The following is an 18019-nucleotide window of genomic DNA, read 5'->3' on the forward strand; positions in this document are numbered from 1 at the left end:
GTGTGTGCCAGTGTCTGTAGGAGAGAGATTGCTGTAAAAGCGTTTTGGAGAGATGGAAATGCTTCAAGCCGGAGTAGGAACTGTCCGACATTGGGATTGCTGAACAGCCCCTGTATCAATGACGAGGCTACCACTAGTTATTTTTGTAGAGTAAACCTTCACAGTTTGAACCTCTGCAATCTTCTAAACCACAGACTGAGTGCTTTGTGATGGCTCTATTCTTAGTGTCCTGATACTTACAATTGTGTTGGTTCTATTCTTAGTGTCTTGATGCTTACAATCAGAGCTTCTTGGAGCTATTCAGCCATTGTTTCCAACAGCCATGACATTACCCTTGCTCCAATGAAAAGGCAGTTGCATGACACTAAGTCCTGGCGATCAATCAGGGAACAGGCAGTCATTATCAGTCATTAAAAAACATCTTCCGAAAACACTGCGATCTGTGCCCCAAGATGTGCTGAAACTTGATATTAAAAGAGTAAACCATAACCCAAATGTGGGAATCTCCGTTAACTCATTCACTGCCCTTAGCAAATTTACATACATCCACATTTCCACAGAAATTCATTGAAGTACCAGCAGCAAAAGCTAGTACTCAATTCCTGTACTGTCTCAACTGTATGTAAATATGTAACATATGTAACTGTAAGAAATGCGCCCAGATACCTAAGGGTTCAGTGCGCTATATAAATAAATAAAATACAAATACAAACACAAAAGTGTTAAAGCAGACAACTGCCCCCTTCACTACGGTGGAGGTGTTGCAACTCCCATGAGGTTTCCCTTACTCTCAGGTCTAATGGTCTGTCTAGGCTAAACTCTGTTCTGAGGAAACAAACTCTGTCTCCTCTTAGGGAACTCCAGAAGTGGAACCAATGCTTGATTGCGAAAATCCCATAACACACAAGCCACAGGGTTTGTTTGATGTTGAGATAGGTGTAGTTTAATTAAATTATCATTTTATCACCTTGATTTCCCATCAATATATTACAAATATAAACACAAAAAGTATTATTGCACTTCCATTCTGATGAAAAATAGTCATCTGAAATTTGGAAATGTCAGAATAAATGCTGATGGTTGATTATGGTTTTTTTTACTAGAGATTCCCAGAGCATTAAAAGTAGAACAATTCTGCGCCTTCACCCCTAACGTAAACACCTGTTCAAAGCGTTCCCTCCATTCACTCGGATGTGCACTTCGGTACAAGGTGGGTGCACATCCTGGCAGAACCTATACTTCTCCCCTACTTGCTGCTTACACTCATACAGCATTCAAGGTAGATCTCTCTCGGTATTCTCCAAAGGGATTGAAGTAGGCCAATCTACTGAGGGCAAACTACCCCAATTCACAGTTCAGCCTGAAATCACCAATTGATTATGATAAAACAAGTATTCTACTTTGCTTTGTCCTCAGAATATTCTCAACCTACTCAAACTATGAGTCCACATATTAGCAAATCTTTATAGTAGCAGATTACAATCACGTCTAAAAGTAAATAAAAACCTCCCATGTGAGCACAGAGAACACTTCCGGTTCAATATGAGGTGTAGAATCGTTTACAGCATTGCATTTAAAGACAAGAAAGAAAGTCCAGTTCTGAAACGTTAACTACGCAAATGCATGTAAGGCTTCGAACTTGCAGCACATCCAACTCTCTCTGTCTTTCCTATTTGGTTGAAGAATATGAAAAATGTATTGTATCAACTTACCAGGGAAAATTAAGTAACCATAGGATATGATCACCGTCCTTAATCCATGGCTCAAAGATCCATCAAAAATCAAAAGAAGGACCCCTTTATTTCAGAAAAAGAGATCAGAGTTTAACGTGGTACACTCCATATGTAATGGATCTTCAGTCAGTTCTCATGTCTCCTTGATATTGAAAAGCAGACCAGTGGAGCAAGGACAATGATCTAGGAACTCCCTATCATGGAGCCCCTGGTCCCTGTGTGATGTAACCTTATTACATATATGGTGTGGACTGTGAATGGACAAACACATTGCCTGTATATATGTTGCTTGGTAGATGGAAGTATTTTGTTTAAATAGATAGTGTTTTTACCATCTTTGATATTTGGTTATTAAAACATAACAAAAACGTCCCTTCAAGACACCGGAGATCCTTATGCTCTTAAACACTGGTTGTTGCTGATTTTATGAAAAAGAAACTTGGAGGCACTTCTCCAGGTAACATTCTATACATGCATTCCACAATTGTCAATTATTTTATAAACCGAGCTAATTCTTATTTAGTGTTCTAGTGTCACAGCATTTCATCTTCTCTGTTTTGTTCAGGAGGACCCATATGTTATGTACAAGAAATCTGATAAGCCCTTATATGGAAATGACCGATTTGAGGGCTATTGCCTGGATCTTTTGAAGGAACTGTCAAATATTTTGGGATTCATCTATGAGGTCAAGCTTGTGGCTGATGGCAAATATGGCGCCCAAAACGACAAGGGCGAGTGGAACGGCATGGTCAGAGAGCTGATCGATCACGTAAGTCTACGTACACTGTTTGCAATGCTTTCCGTGTGCGTATAACATAAGATCTACGGCAGCCCGGGGCAGACACTAGGAAAACATGGATGACGGGTTACCTTGGGAAATGTTAAAATAGTTCACAGGTCGATGAATTTCAGATTGGAAGTCAAGATTTATGATGGCTTATTCAAGAAATGTATCTGCTGCAGCACTTTGGCTGGGACTAATGCTTTTTCATCGAGGAAAAGTCGTTCATCTGGTTGAAACCTTTTCAATGCAATCTCATGATGTTCAGTACATATCAAACACGGGAGAAACAGTTTTACTTGTATTGCAGTCCTGATGTCCAAAATGTGCAGAGGCCCCCATTGAAAAGAGCAAACACTGTTTTTCTGCCAACTTATCACAATTTGTATATTTGTAAAAATTGAAATTTATTAAAGAGGTTAGTAAAGTAGTGAACATGGCATGTGAGGACAAGCACAATTAGCCTATTCCACTTAATTAATGCAGTAGATTATTGCGTTTAAGTAGTGCTTTAAGTGGAATAAAAAAGATTGTGGGTCCACAAAAAATCTAAAAAGTGACATGGAGTAAAGGTGACATGGAGTAAAGGTGGCTGGGGAGCGTGTTGGGAGTGTGACCTAATTTTGTTCATGCGCATTTTGTCAGCTTCTTAATATCAGAGGACCCACAAATACGTCCTGTTCAGTGTATAGAATCCGTGTCCATGCACAACCAGTAACGCCTGTGTTCTCAATTACAAGTTGCACCCTGCACAAGAAATACCTTCAAACAAGGGAATTACACTTACTGGCAAAACAGAGCAGCCCAATGGTTGTAGTTTTTTTATGGCACTTGCTTCCTGTTGTGGTTGTGATTTCACAGTAAATGAATAGAGGTACTTAATGGTACAGTTTGTTCAGCTCACGCAATGTGGTGTTACGCAGGACTCTGTGTTCCAAACACAAAATCTACCCGTACAGCAGCTACATACATAAAATACAGGGCAACCAGACTCTACAGCAACCTGCCCCATTTAAGTAGGTATATTGTGTAAACATCAATTAAATTACTTTCCCTTTGAAACACGAGGATAAATTGCAACATTTGTACCCGCTTTTTGTTTGTGTTGGGGTTGTTTCTACACTTATGCGGCAAGTGTTGGAGGTGCACCCTTCCATGCTTTGCAGCCTTGGTTCTGTTGTGCCAGCACAGCATGAAACCGATCAATAACTGTAAAAGCGCAAGAATCCAAAATGTGCAACAAAATGTGCAACAAATGAGTAATTAAATATTAAAGATGGTTGCTGATGTGAGAGATTGAGGCCAGCTTTCACCAGGCATTGAGAAATTGACAAATCAATTTGTCAAATAACCATGACGTCTCGTGAGACGATAACCAATTTCCTAGAACAAGACCCAAAAGCCCATCCCCGCTTCCTTCCAAGTGTATCTAAGAAAAGTCTTCTTGAATCCTTATGCCATTAAACCATTATTCTTTTCTCAAGAATGCCACAAAAACTAGCAGTAACAGGTTACTAATTGTATTGTGGTGGTTTGTATAAAATGATAACATATAAAAGTCGTAATTAAACATACAAAAATAGGGAGACATGTCTGCCTATGGCAAAGCCAAAACCAACGTCTTTGCCAATACTTCCTCATTGCCCTTTGAATGCCGGGGAGAGCGCAGTGCTATTTCAATATTTCCCAGTAGCTCCAACCCATTCAGTGATATCAACTGCCATTTGGCAAAAAATGGAAGACGTACCAGGAATCCACTGCGAAGCCATTGTGGTATACTGCGAGTTAGACAGTTTGACACACTTTGGTGAATCAACAAGAAACGCGACACAAAATTGCATTTCAACACTTTATCAGAATTGGGTTGAGATGAGAACCCTGCAGGAACTAGACGTCTCTCTACAACTAACACGGCTATTGGTATCTTGGAGCAATCTAAGAAAAAAGGTGCCAGAATGGCATAAATCGTGTGTGTCAGGGGTTTCTGATCTAGCAGAGATACTGGTCTCCCTCAGGCTAACAGCCCCCCGACTACACTCACAGGGATATAGCTCACCTCTTTCCCAAAAGCACAGTGCTAGCGATGTAGCCCCTAGTACACTCTCTAACAACATTTCATGGATGTAGCACCCAGCACCCTTTTTTGTATTGAAACATAGGGCCTCATCACAACCTATTAGCGCCAGATCCCGAGTTGTGTTAAGGCTGTTACTCCCCATTTTTTAAGAGTCAATAGGATTCTATGGGGCAGCAATGGTGCTATTACCGCCGGCGGTATTAGCACCAAAGTAATAGCGCCACAAATGGTCAGAAAGTGGAGAGTTTTATTTCCAGCAAAAAGCTGGCAATAAACCTCAAACATTTCGCCCAAACGCGGGATTGGGGAGAGCGGCAATGCGGCAGTAATAGCATTACCGGTGCATTTTTGCCACTCCACCCACCCCCTGATGAGGCCCAAAGTTTCGTGGATGTAGATCCTAGATCACAATCTGCAATCCATCCAGTGCCAAGGCAAAAGGTCTAGCACTCTTCTTCTGGCTTCCCAAGGGATGGGCCCTGATCACACGTCAGGGATATAGTACCCATCTCGCACAGGGATATAGTGCTAACCTCATATATAGTTCCAAGCACACTTATGTAGCAGTCCTTGGTTATCAAGTGCTTCATACTTGCTAGGCTTTCCAGCCTCGCAAGCATCTCTCGTTTGTGTTCCATCGCTTTAGACACTGTGAGGCCTGGCAGTCCCTCTGGGCCCTCAGCTCTCTGAGGACTAAGAGCTGGTTGATGCCATGTATGATCTCCAAAAACATCATCTTTCTTCTTTTGCTAACATAGCAGTGCTCTCTCTATGTTGGTTGATCTTCCAATGGTTGAGGGTTCTGTCTAATGCACAGGCCTTTCTTCCAGCTCCAGGGTTCCTGGTTGACTGTTGCACTCTGCTGCAGAGTTGCATGTATTAAGTGGCATTCTCCGGGCAAGGCACCTCTGGTAGGATTTTATATGAGGTACTTTCATTTCTTGGTCCTCTTAAGTCTTTTATAGGTTCACTGAGGTAAATGTGTCTTTTTCACAAGGTGATGCTGATTTGTGGCGTGCATGCACTTAAATGGCATGGTGGCCATGTTAGGTTGTGCTGGAAATGTTGTCTTAGGTGTCTGGCTCAGTACAGTAACCTGGAGCTCCAGAGTGGTGTTTCAAATACTCTGGGCCTCATTAAACGTTGGGTGGTATCTTAGCAGTAAATCCCCTGAGATACCACCAAACTGTATGACCCTTACTGCCACTCTACCTCTGGCCCTATTACAAATGATGGTAGCCGGTGTAAGTCCCCATTTATTTTGAGTCCATTGGACTCAATGAGGGATTTTGGTGGAATTCCGCCGACAGAAATTCTGCAATTCTGAAATTTTGCCCGAAAGTCGACGGATTTGCCACCAGCTCAAAGCTGGAGGTGAACCCTCTAACTTTCCACCAAAATCATAGTTGGGCGGTATGGTAATGCAGTTGTATGCAGTAATACTGTTGCATTTAACCAATACTGCCCAACTTTTAATGAAGCCCTCTGTCTCTTCCTTGCATTTTGGTCAGTAGCCATGGTTATTCCTTCCAGCATATGGAACCTTGCAAAGGAACACAGTTTGCTGCAAGGTTTGGAAACAGCATTCTGGGTGTTGTAGTCTGCAGTTTCCAAGAAGGTATTTCCTGACATTTGCAACCCAATTGCATAGTAGTATGTCTGACTGCATTCCTGGTAATTAAATCCAGGTATTGGGGAATAAGATTCCATGTTATCTTAACTGGTGATTTGTAATGTGCGCCATTCACCACAGTAGCCTCTTGGCGCTGTGATTCAGTATGGTTCTGGCATTATCTTTTTTTTTCAGAAGAGCCAGGTCTTCGGTTGTTTTCTGAATTCTGTATGGCTCTGAATGATTTTTAAGTGAAGAGGTAATCTGTTCCACAAAGATGGGGCCAAATAAGAGAAGACTTTCCCTCCTGATCAAGGTTTGCATATCTTTGGCTGTCATCGGGTTTCTGGAAGAGGATGCTAGAAGCCGTTCAGGTTGAGACTCATGAGGACAGGAATGAAGTCCTGGTGCCAAGGAAAGCATGGAGTGTTAAGCACAGGATTTTGAAATGTGCTCCTTTTCTCTACTGTGAGCCAGTGTCGGATCCGACAGCGGGAAAATGTACGTTTTGAATAACAATGGGCATAGTGCCCAACCAAATGGGACACATCAGGCCACGTTACCCAAGTCAAAGGGAAAAAGGGTGCAAAGTTATATAGTGGTTGTGGACGTGGAGGAAAAACACTGACCATCTAATAAAGAGGCACTGATGCCTAGTTCTTCAAACCAAGAGATTAGAATATTGTGGCTTCGGATGTCAAATGCTGGGAATAGGTCCAGCATTAGCAACATTCCAACTCCACCCATACCTCTTATTTATATAGCTCTTCAGGCACCACTGTCATCACAGACTCCTTTCTTCTATTTAGGTGAAACCCTGCCTGCAATTCATTGGGTAGATAGCTATCCTCTATAAATGGTTGCACTCGAGCTATAATTGCTTGTTGCAAGAGCTTTGCTGGTAGGGCAGACCCCTAAGGTAGACCCCAAGAATGTATGTTTGGTTGCAAGAGGATTGCAACCCTCCTGATATGGTGCCCTCGGGTTCTCCAGTAAGGTTTGCTGGGAACTGGTCTTTGGAAAAGTGGAAGATAGGCCTTATCTTAGCCCTGATCTTATTAGGCCAGTGCATCAGGCTCAGGAGAGGTCACATGGAGCATGAGGGGGACTCTCAGACTTCCATCCTGTCCCACCACTAGGTTATGGATTGGATCATGCATTCCCAGGCTTTCCAAAGAAACGGCTGTGTTTATTACATTATCTTCCTGTTGTTCCCAGTTTTCATTCAGCATATCCAGGGTGTCTCTGGAATCTTTTCTGTACACTAGTTCAAAAGGTGAAAACCCAGTTGAAGAGAGATCTGCAGTTCTGTGATGATCAGGGCCTACTCCTTTGGGAATGTCAATCAATTCTCAGTACCATGGAAATGGCATCCAGCTGATTTACAGGTTGCCTGTGAGGGTAGGGTAGCCTTGTTGGAGATTCCTTTGACCTTTATGGCTGGCATTCTCGAGGCCTGTATTGGCCTATGGTGAACCTTGTTGACAAGTTTTTGGGATCCCACTTTTCACACTGTAATCTGGGGAAACAACACCATGTGTTGCATAAGGATGGAGTAATCATGGGGCTCCTTTCTGGCATGTTGGGCCTCCCAAATTCCGACAACTGGCTGTATGGATTGTAGCAGTAATTAGGTGTTTTAGTCCATTCACTAGTTTCCAAAATGGATCCCTTTTGGGACAATGAACTCAACAATGTAGTATAATTTCTCACAGCATTCCCAGTCAATAATGCTCTGTCTTGAGGAGGTCTCTATTACACACCCCTAGATGTCGGAAAGATAGCTCAGCGGACTGAGCACTCGTTCCTGTTGCAGCTCGCAGGTTCAAATTCCAAAAAGGTCAATTCATCCTTTCATCCTTCTGCAGTCACTAAAATGAGTACCAGTTTCGATTGGGTAATAATGATATATGTAAATGTGTTCTATGTAAAGTGCTTTGGATAAAAGCTTTATATAAATAAAAAGTTATTATTACTATCATTATGGTTAGATTGGAGGCAGTCCTTATTTATTGTTGAAGGGGGATTTGGAGCCCCCTAATTCTTCCATTCTGTCCACGAGTTCTCTTAACAAATCAACATAGGAAATGATTTTAAGGAAGGGAAGTATGTGTCTTTTGGTATCCCTAATCTTGATAAGCCACGTCTTCAGGCTCTGATAGGGCCCCAGACTAGGAAGGGATCTCAGCAACCACCACCCTGTATCTCCTCCTGGTAGCATAAGGCACTTGCTCTGTGGCCCTGGTAGGCCGGTTTTCTCATAGTGCAGAACCCCCTCCATGCCGGGGATGGGCCCAGGCTCCTGACATATCTTTAAAAGGCTTTTTACTAACTTTTTTACAAAGTCTATTAAAATTATTACATTTAAATTGCTCATGAAATATGTGCTTTTGGGAACTATACATTTGTGTGGGGGCATGTGGGGGCGGTTCAAGCCATGCTGAGTACGCCTATCTTTCAAAAAAGCTGGAGGACCTGGACGCCTACATCTTTCTATTGGACTGTTCCATTACCTTCTTCCAGAAAGAGTTAAGAGTTTTGTTTCTTCCACAGTGCAAGGGTATTTTCATTTTCATGGGTTTGATTGTGCATGTGCAAGCGGTAATTGTGCATGTTCAGATATCATATGCACATGTGAAAATGCATATTATTGGTTATAAATCCAACATTGCATGGGTTATTGAACCATTGTGTTATGGTGTATTCATCTAGTTCATTTGTTCTTAATCCAATTCATATGCAGGCCTAAGGCTGATGCAAATCATTGAAAGTGACTTGTAGGAAAAATTACACTAAGGGAGTGAAGTAGGTTTGGTTTGTGGACCGGCCCGATAGTCGAACTCTTGTTATTAGTTGAGGCTATCCACAATGTTAATGTAAGAGAACAGTGTACATATATTTAATTTGTAATGATCATTACTAGCCTGTGTGTTGGGTGATTTTTGAAATGAGTCAAGGTTAAGTCAGATTCACTCATAATAACTTATGAATCAAATATCCCTCTCCAGAGATAAGTCAAGCCTGAGACAGAGTTAGTTATATAGATTTTGTTTGTGAATCGGCCCCTCAGCATGTAGCAGAATGGCAAATACATGTGATATCAAGTGATATGTTTTCCACCTGTAATACAGATACAGATTTTAACAATTGTGTGTTTGTTTGCTTCTCTTCTCAGAAAGCCGATCTGGCTGTTGCGCCGTTAACTATCACCTACGTGAGAGAGAAAGTGATTGACTTTTCCAAGCCTTTCATGACGCTGGGAATCAGTATTTTATACCGCAAGCCCAATGGCACAAACCCTGGTGTCTTCTCCTTTCTCAATCCTCTCTCCCCAGATATCTGGATGTATGTGCTTCTTGCCTGCCTTGGAGTCAGTTGTGTGTTGTTCGTAATTGCGAGGTAAGCATCAAAACTGTGTCACTAATGCGGCCGCCACAGACCACTCTGGTCATGCTGGTTGCATTGTGTATCTACGTTCCTCAATACCAAATAAGTTAGTGACAATATTTTCAATAAAACATGATAGTGTTTTTTTTTTGTTGCATAATTTGTTGAAATTGTTTATGTGACATTTTTATAGGCCCATTAAAACAGAGAGACAGACTGGCACTAATGTATCCACAACGTGGAGGGTTTTGTGGTTTGTCTCACAATCTCATTAGATTCAATCCCAGACTCTGAAAGTGGTGATAACTGCCCCTGGCACCTTACGCGAATAGTGAAGCACCGAAAGGAGACAAAGGTGCTGATTCACAGAAGGAAAGCCTTCCCCTAAAGGCTCCCATGCCCATTTAAGATGTCTCATTTTTAAAGGAGCGTAAGGCTCGCAATAGATGTTATAAATGCTAATACCATGCATGTAGGTGGATTATTGAGGGATATGTCCATGTATTTCGAGTTTGCCTGGGTCGTCAAAGCAATACATGCTTTGATGATCCAGGGCAAATAAATGTTTCCCAAAGGTCGTGCGTTGTGGGAGGGCGCTGTACTCCAAAGGGTTTTAAAAATAATTAAAAAACACACCTGAATAAGCTAGACCCTAGAAAGTATTGGAGGATTTTATTTTTAAAAAGCCTTCCATCTGACACTTCCCAGAAATTACATTTTTGTTCTTTTTCTAGCAATATTTGAAAAGAAAAGAAAGGAAACTAGCCCCAATGCCCTGTGGGAGCCTAGTTGGGTCCCTACATCACAAAGGGCACATTATATTGTTTAAACACTGACCCCTCCCCCAAACTTTGTTAGAAATAGAAGAAGCATATTCTTAAAACCGGTTGGGTGGGCAAGGCTGCCCTCCAATTTCTAAAATGAGTTCATGGTGAGGTTCTGGATGAGTAGTCCCATTTGAATTTGAATTTCAGGGAGTGGGGGGTCGTAGCACTACTTCCTCAAAGGTTACACAGCGCTCGGGAATGCCCATGGCGATGAGGAGAACAATAGCCAGTCGATTACAAGGGATCGAATGAGTTATCAAATAGGAATGTCTAAAGCTTTCTCCTGAATAGTAGCAAATCAGGAGTTTCTGGAGGGCTCATTGGGAGATTATTACAGAGTCTGGCACCTCTTTCAGCACACGATCTACCAAAGTACCCGCTTCTCCGAAATCTAGGAGATATCATTTTAAAACAAATGGAAGATCTGAGAGATCTGGACGGTGCATATGGCTAAAGTGTTCTTTTATATGGAGGGGAGCTAAGCTGAAGATGATCGTCTTTGAACTAAAGTATATCTTAGAATTGTTCCTGGCAGTTACAGGAAGCCAATGCAGATGTTTAAGTATGGCCTTGATGCAGATCCATTTTTGATTTTTTTTTAATAATGCATGGAGCTGCCTTTTGAAGGCTCAGAAAATGAAAGAAAGTCCTTTATTTCTTCTCTGGTAATCCTATTTCTGAGAACCAAGAAGAAGCTTTATTTGATACCATAGCAACGATATATTAGTAAAGCAACACTTAGATTCCAATATCACCTTCATCTGTGATCTAGCGGAGTATCCTTCTCATCAGTGAGACGCGTTCTGCCCGTTCGAAAGGTTTTTGGAATTGAAGCATAGCAAAACATTTAGGAGAACATGTGCTTTATCAATTGGTCTATAATTCACAAACATTTCTAGGTCCAGTATAGTTTTTTAAATTTTTTTAATATAGGTGTAATCCAAGAGCCTTTTAGACAATCTGGGATAAGTGACTCATCAAAAGAAGTGTTAATGATATGCAACACTATTGTGTGTCCCGAATTTCACTGCAGAGACCAGTGCACATTCATGTGTCACTTTTAGGAAAGTGTGCTGATGGTTACTGATCACCAATTTAGGAGCAAATTCAAAAACAGTCTTCATAATTCACAAATGTGCAGCAGACAATGTGCGACCATTTTTAATGGTGGTTCTGTAATCTCCCGGCAGTTGTCCTTAATGTTACATGGGCACATGTGAGAACACAATCATTGATATCTTTAAATTACTTAGGATGGCTTCCACCATTTAAGAAAAATGCACTCTGATTTGTTCAGTAACAACTCTTTTCGCTTTACATTTGGCTCTATGCAAGTATCCTGCAGATGTCCAAAATTAACTTGATTTCAGTACACCTGGTACATGTGTATGAATGATTTACACCATGTGCAATGTTCACATGCTATTTAAGGAATTGTATGGAATTAGCAAAAATGTGTACATTGCACAGGGACATTACCCAAAGTCCCTTGAGCAGATGTGAATTAGCAACATGACATTCCCTTGTATGCTAAGGGGCCATTTCACGGATGATCCTGCTGTGTTGTCAGTTACACAGGTTTACCTGCACTCCTATATTGAGCTTTGTGTACGCCTGACAATGGTATTCTCAGAGAATGCATGCACAACTCCGAAAATGTGCGGAAGGTACACTTAACAGTGGTATTCTTATCAGGTCAGAAGTCTTTTCCGCATCTGCCCCATTAATCTCTAAGGCTTTGATTATCGGTGCAGGAACCCTGTAAGAAAACACCAAACCAAAACTTCCTGGTGGGGTTTACTGCAACATAAGGAAAATCCTTATGGCACCCCATCGGATCAGTATTCTGCTGTCCAGGGAAAGGTGTCATCCCCTAGGGATCCTAGGGAATGTGCCTGTTGGCCCCAGTTCTTAGGGATCCATTGTAGTGATGCTCAACATTTTTTTCATGGGAGTAGCAATTACTGATCCCTGCCACACGTGCACGCACTAAAGTGATCCATTCAGGTTAATTGCTAGACGCAGGAGTAAGTGCAGGAGGCTGGTCTTCTCTCAGGCTCTCACGCCTGACACTGCTCGCTGCTGTGAACAGGGGAATCTGAAATTGTGTGAATGCACGTACCGTTACACTATTGTGGGCATGGACCTCTTTCTCATGCAGACACCTCCTTGACACGCCCACCAATACCTTAATCTCCCAAACGCTCTTTTCTTGGTCTAGAAGTAAGTTACTCCTCTTAGTTTGTGCCACTGGCTGTAATTTAGTGCAGCACGTATTGTAGGAAAATCATACATTCTTCTGTGAGCCACTCATAAGTCTCTTATGAATTCAGAATAAGTTGTTCATGAGTAACCTTCTATTTTTTCTATGTATAAGTAAAACTCCTAAAAAACCTGCCCCGTATCAGCAAAAGTACTTTCAAAACATGCAAGGTCTGATGGATGTTCTAAGACCTGGCGCACGTTTGCAGAGGTTAAACAATCAGACACCTCCTGTTACAATCTCCTGGAATACGCAGAACCTCTGAAAGTAATTTCCCCATGATCCCCCTCTGTCATCGTTTAGCGTGAACATAGAGCTCTGCTGTTGCTAATAAATGAGAGGGACACAGGGGGTTTGCCAGGGGAGATTGCCAAGTTACCGTTCTTCCAGCTACACCGCATCCCCTTCAAATGCAATATGAACTAACAGCAGGTGCTGAAAATGTCTTTAATGTCAAGCGAGTGATGATCACCCTTCATAGGATCTGACATCCCAGCCATTGGAATAACCAAACCAGCTCCCAGTGTATGCTACTGACAAGCACTGCATTACATTGTGTTAAACTTTAATGGACACCAACTATGTTTCACAATGTTAAGGTACTGTCTTGAATTTGAAGGTAGCAGTTTTCAATTTGTCCATTTGATAAAGTTCTCTAAATTGACTTTTCCAAGTACAGCAAGTTACATGTTGATCTTTGTCTCACACACAAAACAAAGGAACACAATATTTTCATGTGTACAAATATACAAGATAATGTTAGGTCCCTTCCAGCAAAAGAAACGTCGGGCATTGATACAGTAATAGCAAGAAAGTTTATGTGTGATTGTATTGCATCTACAAAGTATTGGCTATACTGCTTTTTCTATTCTGTGTATGTATTTCAAATGATTTGCTTCCAAACCTTTCAATGAAGACAGCTGATCTCAGACGCTGATGCATCATCAAACGACACCATGACAACACCTAAGGTTTAAATGAAAGGGCACATGTAACGAAATGTGATCTGCAGTCGCTCATCCATACATGTTGCTAAATTATGGAGTTGATTATTTTCACATTGATTACATCAAAACCCCAAAGCGTGTTTTTTATTATGAATAATTTAATCACTATCATCTCAATTATTGTCATGGTTGTAGTGTTAGGCCGTTTATTATTAATAATAATTATTATTATTATTAATAATAATAATAATAATAATAATAATAATAATAATAATAATAATAATAATAATACGTATAATGAAAGTAATACACGTTATACATATTATTATTGCTATAACTAAATACCCACTGAAGTACTTCCTTATACTGGAGATTGCCTGACCAGCATCATTCCTTCACCACACACTAAGAGTGATGGAGGGTTTTAAATTCCTCAAGCAACATGAATTAAAACAAAAGTCAAAAAGCACCACAGATCAAATCGATAGGTATTAGAGAGAGGAGAGGAAAAAGTTGGACTTCCTTTCTTTGAAGGATAATCAGCAAGAGGTCCCGTTGAGGCCAGCTATATACTGCCTGACTTGAAAAACTAAAAACTCATCCAGTGCAAACAATTGATAAAAAGCCCAATCGAGCTATACCGGTATACCCTTAAAGAGGGTAGAGAAAACAAACAGGATGAAGTTACAATATAAGATTTGAAAAATTAAAGACGATAAATCATTCACATTGCTTCAAGTGGCACATGTTTATGAACATACTTAAGTGCAAATACATCCACAATCTATCTGGCATTGGCTTACACAAATTATATGTGGAAAGGTACAGCATGCTTGAAATATATATATCATTTTTCTATGAAAGGGCACAAAAGAAGCAACAATAGCCCAGAGCAGAGTCAGAAAATAGACAGTGCTTATTTAATCTGAAAAACATCAACGGGCATCCCAGGTGGAGGAAACACAACCAACCACCCATTATTCTCTTCCAGAAGAATCCTCCTGGAGAAACAAAGGCAATTTGTAATGTTTTGAAACAGAGCTAAAGACATGTCTGCGACAGGTAGCAACACACATCTGGATCTCCTTTCATCACTGGAATAAGATACATGACTACTCTTGATAATCACCCAACTCAAATATGTATGTCAGTCGCAAGACAGAATTGTTGCAGAACTGGAAACAAACCCATAAAGCCAGAAATGCTCCAAGAAGCAATGAACTAGTTGAGGTATGAGTATGAATTACATAACACGGAATCTCATAGGATCAGCACAGAGCACATGCATTGGTTATAGTTTGCCAGCACACTGGATGAAAATAGATCCATGTGGGAAAGGCCTCAGAAGGAGAGAGACGGTTGTAGATTCTGCCAAATCGGGGCTGAACAATGAGTTTTTCTTCTCCTTAAATGTGTATACATCATAAATAAAGCATAATTTCATCATTTCACTTGGATCTTACTTCTTATCTTCTGGCTAATATCTTGTATTTTCTCAAAGATAGTTCTTATCAAAGATGTGCCATCTTGTGTTTACCTTTTGCCTTGGGCACCAAGATCAAGCTTGTGAATCTAATTGATTACTGCAACAATATGAAATAATCTCTTTACTGTAACTAACCCAGGAGCATTTTGCTTCTTAATAGTTGCCACCTGATATCATATTGTTAGGATTCCACTCTACTAATAAACCTGTGCTTAGGGCTATAATCAAGGTCTCCCCGGAGGTGGCTTGGAGCACTTTGGTAACTGCCTTTTCATTTCCATGTAGGTGACTGGTCTCACATCCCTGCACTGTACATGAAGATACTTGTTAACAGTATGATAGAGAATGTTAGCACGTTTTTAATAATATTGGTGGTCTATCCAGGGGTAGTTTGCAAACAACTCGATGACAATCAACTCTTATGTGATTTGACAAGGCTCCTAGAAAATTTCATTTTAAAGCCCATTTCTGAACATTTTGCTGGTTTGCAACTCGTGAAAATACAGACCCAAATACAGCGTCAGAAATAGAACACTTTCCCTGTCCCTTTGGATGCCCTTTGCATGCCATGTACAGTGGTTTCACCATTATATGTTAAACTTGCTGGCGCCAGTGCTTGACTTCTAAATCAGGATGAGGCACATTGGTCAGGTTTAAAATGGTCTTCTTCTCTTAATATTCAACCCTAGGAAAGAAACAGGTTGGAGACATGTTCTAACCTAGACATGTGAAGACAACACAAACAATGTTGAAATCTGTTCTTCACAAATTAACCTCAATGAAGAAAATCACAGAATTAGTAGATGTACAAACTTCCGCCAATCACCAGGACATCCAGCCGATGAAGAAAGACATAGGGAAAAATAAACAGATAGGGCTAAAATAATTGGAGAGTAGAATACAAAAAGAGGAAGATTGAAATAAAGAAAAACTCACACTAGCCAGACAAATGAGATACCCTGACGCTTCAAGTAATAATTAACAATGAGGAAGAAAGTGAGGGTTTAACTGATCCCATAAAGTTAAACTCAGAAATGTTCACAGTGGAACTACCTTTTGATACTAAATGGGTACAAAGAATATGGCCCAGAAATCCAAGAAAGAAGGAAAGCCCAAGACTAATGTTTGCATATTTCCTAAGATATGAACAAGTAATAATAATAATAAAATACAACACTATAACAAGACCTATGGAACACAACAGGAAAATACCTATACATGTAGACTGCTCTGCATAAATACCAAGACAAATATATAATTCACATGACATGAAACCGGTGCCAAGAAAATCACCTATGATCTAAGCAACTGGGAACGATACGTCTCATAAACATGGACAATAAAACCACAGAATTATCAAAACTATTCTCCACGAGCAAACTATACAGAATGGAACAAAATACATTCACAACACCACAACACAACACTTTAAAGAATGAGCGTATTACTAGAACAATGGAACAATGGAATAAGAACTACAAGATTTGTAGCACATAGACAGAGACATTAATCTTCACCGCCAGTAGGCTAAGATAGATTTGCGGTACTGGATGTATCTTTTAGCAAAGATTAGTTCTTGCCATAAGAGTTGTTTGGGTTCTTGGCACCAATGAATCCCTAAGAAACCTGTAGCAGGCTTCCGGCTCCCAAATGTTGAAAAAGTGCTTTAAACTTTCCCAGTTCTCCGTATGTGTTTTTCCTGTACTATTTCATGCAGTATTTTATTAGTTATTTAGTTGTGACAAAAGTTTTAACTAAACTAAATGTTACAATAAAAAAAGTATTTTATTACTATAGCATTGTAATAAAGTAAAATGTTAGCAATTTCAGTAGTAGGACTTTCACAATTTAATTCACTTGAGATTGTGCTATTGATTGTTATCTCTGGTTTTCTCTGGGCTACACATTTGGATTTTCTGGTTGTGCACAAAGCCATTCATGGCATTTGTCATGTAGCGCCTGCTACGCTGGGTGTGAAAGAAGAAGAATCTTGGGGCGAGGGAGGAGGTGCTACCTTTCCCCTCACAGGAGCATAAGGATTCCCTCATGATGGATGAGGTGGGGGAATCCCATACTCGTTGCGATTTCAGGTTTGCGTCCCAGACCCAGAGCACCACCAATCCTCCAAGTCAGCGGGGGTGGATAAGGCATTGGGGGAAGCCTTGGGAGTGAAAGAGGAGGCAGGGCAATTGGGGGAGGCTGCAACAGCAACAATTAGCACAGAGGCAGTGGAGTCAGAGTCTCATATGGAGACCCCCCATACAGGCGGACACCCCCACACACAGGCAATGGAGACACAGGGTGGCATGTTCTTTTGTAGGATGGGGGGCAGCTACAGGAAGCACCCCAGAGAAGGATTTCATTTTAAAAGGTCATCTTGCATTGTTTGGGAACTGGATGTTGTAAGTAAACCTTTCCCTTTTACCTCATTTTTGGAATGATCTATTAGCAATCTTAATCATTTACTGACACCGGCTTAAATTAAACTTCACTATGGTTGATAAGACTTCTAGCTTCTTTTTTTAATAATTTTCTGAAGTGATTTTTAATGGGTAGTTTAAATGCCTCCTGCTGCTTTAAGTAATGGTTTCTTTATCCCAAATAGCACAGCTTGAAGTAGAAGAGACATCTAAATAGGCCAACACTGTTGAACTGTGTTATTCATTATATTATCAAAAAAGGCACTTTTCTCTAATGCTTTGGATCAGCAGCTGTTGATTGTTTGAATAAGGGTAATCTGTATCAACAACAAACTACTCTTAAGTCTTTCCTCATAACAGTTCTGCTCAATCAAAGTGCAACATCCATATCTCATTCTTACTCGTGTCAGTGTGTATTTACTCAAATGTAAAACACTGCTTACAGTATAAGCTACTTCCATTGCAGCCTACTTCATTACTAAGATG

General features: G+C 40.6%; 1 protein-coding gene across 4 annotated transcripts in view; it reads left to right on the forward strand.

Moving 5' to 3' along the window:
• Positions 1-18019, forward strand: part of GRIK1 (glutamate ionotropic receptor kainate type subunit 1) — a 1552596-nt gene that overhangs the window by 1209945 nt on the left and 324632 nt on the right. For all 4 annotated transcript variants that reach the window (XM_069636357.1, XM_069636359.1, XM_069636358.1 and 1 more), the window contains 2 exons: positions 2299-2502; positions 9379-9602. In XM_069636357.1, the coding sequence (XP_069492458.1) occupies positions 2299-2502; positions 9379-9602 (428 nt within the window). The remainder of the gene's footprint in view (positions 1-2298; positions 2503-9378; positions 9603-18019) is intronic.

This window comes from Ambystoma mexicanum, chromosome 7p (genome assembly GCF_040938575.1).
Source record: "Ambystoma mexicanum isolate Mex_15411 chromosome 7p, UKY_AmexF1_1, whole genome shotgun sequence".
In the NCBI taxonomy this organism is placed as follows: Eukaryota; Metazoa; Chordata; class Amphibia; order Caudata; family Ambystomatidae; genus Ambystoma; species Ambystoma mexicanum.